We start from the raw sequence: 10,088 nt of genomic DNA, 5'->3' as shown, positions 1-10,088 counted from the left end.
ACAATCCAGCTAAACCTAAAATGTTAATCTAATCAGAAAGAAAACAATCAAGAGAATGAACCTTGAGATACATCTTACAAGATAATATAGAGAATTAACATAAAAATGAGATTGAAATGATGTTTATTTTATCTTGTAGGATGATTTGTTAATAAAGATATTTTGTTTCAAGGAATAATTTTTTATTTAGAGTTATTATTGCATGCTTTGACAAGGGTTTTCTTACTTTTGCAAATCTTGCTTAAGAATAGTGTGTGAGTCTTTAAAGATTCAATTTTAAGAATAACACTGATAATCATTTTAAAAATGTACGCAAAATTAGGAAAGGGAAAATTCCCTAATGATGATTGTTCTTCCGAAATGTTTGTTGCCAGCAAAGTTGAATCTACAAATCAAATCATTGGGAACCTACAAAAAGAACAATGAAATATAAGAAAGAAAAAAAATTGTAAATAAACTCAAACCAGATGAGGATGAACATATAAATGTGTACCTGGAAGAATGTGATCATAATTTTACCTAATGAATCTTCATTTTCTCCCATGCATTAATTAAAGTTAAACACCATCTTCTCATTTAATTTCAAGCTACTATTAAACTACACCTAAATCTAATCATAATGCAATTATGTTTACAAAACGGTAGGAATGAGCATTATAACTGAGTTAGCAACCTAGAATATGAGGTTAACCATTGTAAATAATAATGATCAAATAAAAAGCTTCACGAAGGATAACCCATTATAAGTAAGATGATATCAAAGTGAATGGAAAAAAATCATTCTTATTCATTAAAATACCATAACTACTTTATTTAGAAGAAACTAAAACAAACCAAACAAAACTAAATTTTTTCCTACTCTTAACGCTTTTGAAAGAAAATGACTAGGTATAGTCATATTTCCAATGTAGCCAATAAATCACTTTATTCCCTGCACAAATATGTACAACCAATATTAGTAAAAAAAAATTAAAAGATATCGAAATATCAAAAGAAGACCTAAGTGCATCTATTGTTAATGTATTTACAAACAAAAAAAATACAATAAGCCTTTCTTCAAAGATTTCCTCCTACCAAATCTCTAATGGATCATAAAAGAATGCATGAACATTCATTAGAGACTGGAGGAGATGGAATGAAATATTGAATGAACAAATGTTAATGTTATTTACATTGGTAAAGTTATTAGTGATTAACTTATAAATTGAGTCATATAAATGACATTCAAATGGATACTTAAGGGGATCATTGGATGAGTTAAGTGATTGGCAGAATGATGGATTTATACTATCAAGTGTTTGAAAAATCAAGTGTTGATCAATTAGATTTTGAACTCTATATTCTTTTAATGATACACTTGATAAGTATTTAATATCAATTTCTTCAAAATACCAACCATTAGTGTTTAACCTATGGTTATGAGACAATTGAGACTGATTTATAAAAATTTCCTTCCCACAAGTCTTGATTTGAATAATATAATCAATATCGGTGTAAGTATCTACTTGTGGAAATGATAAAGGTTCAAGATCAAGATCAAATATAGGAAGTTGAGAATCGAAAATGGGAACGGAAAGGTCATTACAATTTGATGCAATTTCAAAATGAAATTCTTCACTGGTAGCATTGGTAAAAGGAAAATATTCATCTTAAAACACACGAGTTATGAGAAATATAAAAAATAGATTTAATTATCATATGTTCTGCATAACTATCGTAAATAATTTGACTAAAATTCTCCTCCTTTACAAAAAAGTTAGATCCATCAAAATGATCAAATTCAATTTTAAGAAAAATCTGAGAAACATGAAAGCAATCTATTGATAACTCATTACCCTGATTAAATTTGTGTGAAAATTCATTACTAGTAAGGTCTAAAATAATTCATGTCTTCTTTAAAATCGTATGTGTCAAAAGAAATCAATAAATGTTTAGTAAAAGAAATGTCTTTGTTGAAAAAATATAGGCAAAGGGAGTAATGACTATCTATAGAGTTGATCATGAAAATTTCTTTATCTGAACATGTTTCATTTTCATTTAATTATCTTCCAGATTCAAGCTCTTGTGAAATAATTCCATTTTCCTGAGAATGAGTTTCTGATTGAGCATGAGATAAATCAAAAGTATCATTTATATAATGCACATCATTTTCATTAATAATTTCCACTTGTTGATTTACTCGATTACTAGTAATAATGGATTCATTTGAATTGTCAGCGATATTATCAAGAGAAAGATTAAGATCAACAGTGAGATGTAGGTCTATGCATCGTTGAGATTCATCATTCATAGATCATACATTATTAATTTGATTAGATTCATACATGCTACTTAAAATGGATGGATTTTCAACAACCAAAACATTTTCCTCACAAGGAGAAGGAAGAGAAAGTGCTTCTTGTAACCTTTCCATAAATTCCTCATTTGTAGGTTTATTTTTAGAATCGAATTTTAAACATACCAAGTTGAATCTGAGAATGAAATCAACTAAATCTTCGTTTTCTAACTTTCTCAAATTATGAATTTCTTCGCATACCTCATCATGATTACAATCCGCAAATGTATGAAGGAATATCGATGCAGACTCATCCCAATTGTGAATCGAGACAACTGGAAGCAATTCACACCAATGTTTAGCAATCATTGTAAAAGTCACGGTAAAAATCCGGCATAGTACAAGTTCATTAAGATCAAAACCAGAATGAGCAAAATTTTAAGAAAACTGAAGAATATGATCAAATGTAGAGGCATTACATTCACCGTCGAATTTTACCTTCATTAAGCGTTTTGTGATTTCGATCGAAGTGTTACAATTCAAGGTTTGAGAGATACAACTCCAAACAAAATGTCTAGTATGATCCATCTAGAAAAAATAGACTTTACGATTGAAGACTCAACAAATACACTTTAAGAAGGCCCTCCTTCTAGTGCCAAAAATGTTGATCAAGAAAAAAGTCCTGCCGTCAACACTTGGAAAGATGACCCGATCGGAAACTTAGAGCAACTCTTTTCTGTTGAAAATGGTGATCCCCGCTGATTAGGATCAGGTTACCCTATTATTTAATACTTAAAACTAATATAACATAAACTAAGATTTAATATATTTACGGAAAGAGCTAACCAGCCATATATTGGGTATTTAATGCCCTCAGAGCAGCACGCGACTTAACGCAATAACACGGGAGAAGGCAAATTCGGCATTAAATAATATTTACCCGCTCCTGTGTTATCGGGCTAAATTGCGTGCTGCTCTGAGGGCATTAAATATCCAATATATGGCTGGTTAGCTCCAGCGATATATTTACACCTATAATACATCATGATACATTTTCTTTATATTGATCTTAAAAAATGTGAGTTAAAAAGATAGATCAACACGAAGGTTTGATCGAATTAAGCCTAATCAAACCGCAATTGAATGTTTTATTTGCCTCTTCAAGGAAGGACTTGATGCAAACTAAATATATATATGAAAAACTAATTTAAAGTATGAAATCTTATCTCGAAATAGGATGAGATAACCCTCTCCTAATCCGAGGGCAAGTTAACTAAAACAAGGGGAAATAACTAAATATAAATCATCATATGATTTTGTATTAATTAAAAGAAGTTCAAATTAACTAATACAAGTGAAAGTTAAATAAACCCACAAATGAATAATAAATAGTTATCCATCACCACAAGAATACTTCAATGAATTAAAATTGATCCTGATCTCATTCTACTCTGCAAAAATAGCTTTAAAAAAATTTGGAAAAAAAAATGTCAATGACACAACAATAGTGCATACTATCAAAGAAACATTATACTGTTCAAAATAAAGATCAAAATCAATAATGAAACTTTAAGAGTGACACAATAATCCTACATTTCAATAAACGTACCCAAGAACGAAAATTAATAAAAATGATGTCAAAATTTTACTACTACAATTTTTAGAGTAGCTTTAACTCCCAATAAATATGTCTGCAATAGTGGAAAGAAATTATAACAAAGTCATAACTCCTCTACATTCTCTATAATAAAACTCTTTACACTCTACAATAGTGCGAAAGCACAAATCGAATTATTACAAAGCCCCATGTGTGATCGCGATCCCCCCTCAACAAAATTGAATACAAGGCTACTTACACAGATTTACAGAGCTAATAGACTCCCTTGATTCTCTCGAGAAATAGAAAGTTAATGAATCTAAAAGTTTTTTCTTATGTTGGATCGCAAGCCGAATTTGGAAATCATTGCAATAAAGTGGTGTTCTTTAGTCAAAGGGTTGATTTCTCATCCACATTGTTGGTATTTTTTAATCTTTGTTACAACAATATTTTGAGCTTAGAACTGCATTGTATCACATGGCAAAGAGCCTTTGAAAACCCTAGATCGAACAATTACTTCTTTATCCACCCTGAGTTTATCCCTGTTTCAGTCAAACATAACTTATTAGTTTTACTATTAAACTTAACCAAAAACCAAATTGAAAACTAAACACACAAACTTCCCGCAAAAACAATGAAAACGGATTTTTAATTAATATAGCAGCAACCCCATATGGAAGTGACAAGTGGCAAACATAGAGTGATATTAGAGAAGAGATTATCACAACTTTCAAAATGAAACAACACAAAAAATCTGTGATATGGGTAGCTCTAATATGTAGCAAATGCAATGACATAATTAATTTGTTGTGATAACTATGTCAGATCCATAACCAAATCGACAATCGGCAATTTGATATCAAAGGTTTCATTCAAAAGTTTTGATTAAAAGTTATGATATTTAGGTGGACGCAAAATTCTTATTAATCAATTTTAATACACCTATCAAATCCAAATATCAAATATTAGAGCAAATCGATGGTCAAAGGTTGGAGTGAAGGCCTATAAGAGATCAAAGGTCAAAGATTATCAAAAGATAGAGATCAAAGGTGAAAACATACCAAAAGGAGTGGAAATCAAAGATTGGGGAAATAGGATATTGGAGCTCAAAGAGAACGATATATCATAATTCGAAGATCAACAATTTTAAGATATCGCAACTTTTGAACAGTGACACAATCTATAAAATCTCGATATTGGTGTTTCTTTAGCAATTATTATATGTGATGTGTGTTATTTACATATGTTTTCACTCTATATTCAACAACCTTTTGGTTATAAATATTATCACACTCAAAACCTACATGTAATGCAAAAAGGGTCCCATGTCTATTAAAATAGAATAAAATAGCAATGTCATATTTTGATGACAATGCTAGTGATGACCATATCACAAAAATATGCCAAAGATAATTTATTTTTGCAATATGTGTTTCCAATAATAATTACATGTAAGCATTTAAAGAAGGTATTGGAAGTAATGCTTTCATGTGTTGTTATGAGTTGTCATTGTGAATTTCCAAGTGTCAATCTAGAAATTGTCATTTCTTATGTATGAAATCTAAATGTGTCAAAATGAGTCATTTATGTGTTACATATTTGTATCTATTGTGATCAATAATTATAGAGTAACTTGTGTTGTGTGTGCACTCTATTTTTCTAACAAATTTATTACAAAAATTCAAAACATAAAACCAAATGTAACTAACCATTTATCTCTCCACATCAATATAAACTCTATATGTATACGTATGTTTGTGACTTAACCCTTCTCTCTCCGCATTAAATGGCAAACACATCATATGCCATGCACTCATCTCCCTCATCAATCATTAAACCTGATCCATAACATTATTCTCTTTTAAAGCCACAAGAATTTCCCTAGAGAACGTATCATATTTAGGCATTTACCACCACCCGCGTACTCGTCATCCTACCAAATAACCGTTTAAATATAGAAATTCACGAGTTCAATTCCCCCTCAATACTTGGAAAAAACCTTTGATGAAGAAGCCTGGTTACAGGTTTATGACTTAACCCTTCTCTCTCCACATCAAGTGGTAAACACACCATAGGCCATGCACTACATCTCCCTCATCAATCATTAAATCTGATCCGTAACATTATTCTCTTTCAGAGCATCAAGAATTTAAAGAGATCGTATTATATTTAGGCATATACCACCACACGAGTACTCGTCATCCTAATAAATAACTGTTTAAATATACAAATTCACACCCTTAAGTACTCGTCATCCTAATAAATAACTGTTTAAATATACAAATTCACACCCTTAATACTTGGGAAAACCTTTGAAGAGGAAACGAGGTTACGAGTTCAATTCCACCAACCTATTAATTGAAACATGTGGATACTACTCCAGGTGTGCATGTACCACTACCAGGCATATAAAACATGTGGATACTACTCCAGGTGTGCATGTACCACTACCAGGCATATAAAACATGTGGATACTACTCCAGGTGTGCATGTACCACTACCAGGCATGCATATGTAACTAAGGTGTTCTCTAACGAGATATATGTAACTAAGTTGTTCTCGATCACAATTTTTCTCGGACAACCTGCAAGAAATGTTCTTTTTTTTTATATGAAAATGTTTTATTTTTTTTTTAATATGAAAATGGATGTAGTATCATTAAAAAACTTTGAGAGATCATAATTTTTCTCAGACAACCTACAAGAAATTTTTATTTTTATTTTATGAAAATGGATTCAGTATCATTAGAGATCACAATTTTGTGGTAAAGTTTGTGGTAAATTTTGACATGTTATAAAAATTTTCCCAATTCTCATTTGGTAATTTGTTTTGGGAAAATTCAATTTGGCAATTTTTGGTATTTTCTGGGGAAACTTCTTAATTTCCAGAGCCTTGTCCACAACGGAATCCACCGAAAACACTTTCCATGGCATCCGTATATTCGAAACAGAAAATCTGAACATTAATTTTTAAATAAAATTAATTTAAAAAGAATCAGATGTTTATTTCAAACTAAAAACTTAAAAACTTGCAAGAAAGAAATTGAGAAACTTAAAACTCGCAAGAAATTGAAGCGGAGGAAGGTCCAAACTAGAAACTTTACAACACTAAAATTATATTTGGATAACAAGGAAAACCCCTGAATACCAGGGTATTAAAAGAGATGGTCAGCCCTGATCTGCAATTGACCAAAACACGATATACGGCAACAGTATAAAAAATATTTACTCAAACGCAGCAGTTCCGTTACATAGATTTGTCAGTAAAATTATATTTAGATAACAAAGAAAACACCTGAATACGAGAGTACTAAAAGAGATGGACAGCCGGAGCCCTGATCTGCGATTGACAAAAAGCACGATATACAGCGAAAGTATAGAAAATCTTTACTCATACGCAGCAGTTCAGTTACATAGATTTCTCAGTGTCATATTTTGCAAAGATGGAAACAAAAAACATGCCAAACCTAGCAAGAGCATTGCCAACTAAACCCTACAAAATTCAAGTCAGACTACCAGCATTATTCAAGTCAGACTACCAGCATTGAATCCACTGCCGAGGATTTATCCAATTTTAACTTCAATAGTCTTAGGTTTCTTCGGCTCCGGCGGAGGAAGCTTGGGAACCGTAACAGTCAGCACCCCATCCTGACAGGCAGCAGAAATGGCCTCTACATTGCAGTCAGCAGGCAAAGTGAATTTTCTCATGAATTTCCCCACCCTACGCTCCATGCGAATGTACTTCACCTCCGCTTCTTCCTCCTTTTCGTTCCTCTTTCGCTCGCCACTGACGTTCATAACATTCTCATCTTCAACTTGAACCTTCGCAGCCTCAAGCAGCACACATATCAATAAAACCCTAGCAGGCTCCCAAAACAGCCGCAAAAAGAGGGAAAATAAAGAGAAAACCTAGGCGACCTCGAAGGATGGATATTTAAACGCTTTGAGATACCTTGATGTCGTTGGATTTGAGGCCGGGCATGTCGATTATAAAAACGTACGAGTTTGGGTATTCTTTAACATCCACAGGAGTGGAAGCCATGGCCTTCGTGTCACGCACATAAGAGCGGGTCGGAGCGTTGAGGAGCTTTTCTAGATCGTCCGGCACGCCAAGCAGCTGCTGCACAGTGCTCAGCAAAGGATCCATTGCCATTCTTCAAATATCTAGCCCTGCAAAAAAATACACTCATTTTCCTGTAATCTTGACGACAAAACTTCAAATTCCAGATATATTTGCAAATATAGCTGAAAACAACCACATAGCTTACCAGATTTTGGCGAACAATATCGGTTGAACAAACGCTTCCCCAGAATGATCACAAATTACCCCTTCGGAACTCGATGAGGAGGGCAGAGACTCCGAGAAACTACATAGAGGCTTTCCCTCCATTCTGGAAGCTTCGAGGGCTCTAGACGTGCTTCTGGAACATTCGGGTAACTTTACTCTTTACTCAGCTAAATGACGTGGCAATTTAGTGATAAGCCACCTAACGTCTCTAGGCCTAGGATTAACCAATGTAATTTGAACATTTAACCTAGCTAATTCAAAAACTCACATTAAGAAAACCCGTTTTCAATTTCGTTATTTATGTGTAATAATTTTAATTTTATGTGTAGAGATGTGTTTTTTTTTTAATGTTAAATTTCTAAGTCATTCGGGGTAGAGAATTTAAACAGTTTTTTTTTAGGATGGAAATAAATTATTTATAAATACGTAATTTTACATTGCGTAAATTATAAATTAAATTTGTATTTAATTTGAAATATTCCATTTAATATTTAATATTTAATATTTATAATTTAAAAAGAAAAACACAACGTTATAAAATTATTAAAAATATATATAAATAAAAAATAAAAATAAAAATGCTCAAACGAATACAATTTTAAATACATTGAAACGAACAAATCATTAATTATTCATTAATAATTAAAAATTAATCTTAAAATTAGTTATTAAATTATTCATTACTAATTAAAAATTAACTTTAAAATAAATTATTAAATTGTTCATTATTAATAAAAAATTAATTTTATAGTCCATGTAGAATAGACGAGGATAGAGTGTATTGTTCTGAAATCTTGATGTGAAGGTCATGGGTTTGAAATTTAGTGGGCAAAAGCCCAGTCATGTTAAGGGTTATGTTAAGGGCTCGTGTGGCCTGTGTTGGATCGGGTGGTTTCGACGACTTGGATGCCGTAATAAGGTTGTCTTCCAAATTAATCACATCAGTATTATTTGGTCGATGTTTGGAACTAGCTAATGTGGTTCATCCTCTAAATTTAATAGACTTGGATGCCTTTGGTCACGGTTTCTCAAACCATGAACTTAGACCACTTGAAAAACAAGCAAAAAAAAAATATTAATTTTACAACCTTATTACAAGTTACTTTGTAAAAAATAAATATCAGACTACATTAAATTTCTCATTTCATTTTAAGTACACAATTCAAAAGGTTATAAAAATATATAATTATTGGATAACTATTAAGTAATTTATTTTACCTTTAAATTTAATAAATACCAAAAAAAATAAAAAATCATTTTATTTTATTTTATTGTATCTAGAGTGACTCTCTAGTTTAATATGGTAAGAGTGTTGTAATGTTTAACATATAAAACAAAATAAAATTTAATTGAAATTAAAATTAAAATTCAATTTAATTCAATTAAAATAGCTTTTCCCATGGTATTCTTCTCCAATGTAGTTTTTTCTCATGGTATTCTTAACCCATGGTTTTTCTCATTATATTTTTCTCTAAGGTAGCTTATTTAAAGGATAATAAGTAAACCAATCTAGATCCATTTTAACTCTTGATCTACCAAGCACTTAGAGAGATTAAATCTATTCTCACTCTAAAAGAAGTTTACCCCTTCAAAAGATTTTGTCACGCCCCCAATTCTTTTTTCGTTAAATTGGCCGGGTGCGGCACCGCCTAAGTTATTAAGATGTTCCATCATTAATAAACTTTACGAACTACACCTTCAACAATTCATAATAAACATGAATTCATATTATTAATGTGCGGAAACCATCAACAATATAAAGATAATAAATCAAACTCGGCAATAATAATAATAATCAATCTTTTATTATATATGCGAAGTTACATGACCGGGAGCCGCGCTCAACCGGCGTTCCATAAACGGGAGGGCGCCCGCCCGTGCAAGAGCGCACGGCGGTCTGCCAAGACTCCACCAAAATACAATTTTACA

General features: G+C 31.7%; 1 protein-coding gene across 1 annotated transcript; it reads right to left on the bottom strand.

Annotated features, from left to right (window-relative positions):
• Positions 1-7,073: 7,073 nt before the first annotated feature.
• On the bottom strand, positions 7,074-8,287 carry LOC149229334 (17.1 kDa class II heat shock protein-like). The gene is made up of 3 exons (XM_089378572.1): positions 8,140-8,287; positions 7,824-8,041; positions 7,074-7,693 (listed from the first exon to the last, which is right to left on the bottom strand). Exons 2-3 carry the CDS (start codon positions 8,022-8,024, stop codon positions 7,436-7,438), a joined length of 459 nt encoding a protein of 152 aa, XP_089234698.1. The 5' UTR covers positions 8,025-8,041; positions 8,140-8,287; the 3' UTR covers positions 7,074-7,435.
• Between the last annotated feature and the right edge of the window lie 1,801 nt (positions 8,288-10,088).

This window comes from Pinus tabuliformis, chromosome J (assembly GCF_031772625.1).
Source record: "Pinus tabuliformis cultivar Carrire ecotype Pingquan chromosome J, CPIR1, whole genome shotgun sequence".
In the NCBI taxonomy this organism is placed as follows: Eukaryota; Viridiplantae; Streptophyta; class Pinopsida; order Pinales; family Pinaceae; genus Pinus; species Pinus tabuliformis.
The sequence above is the reverse complement of the archived record's forward strand: the minus strand, read 5'-3'. Positions and strand labels throughout refer to the sequence as shown.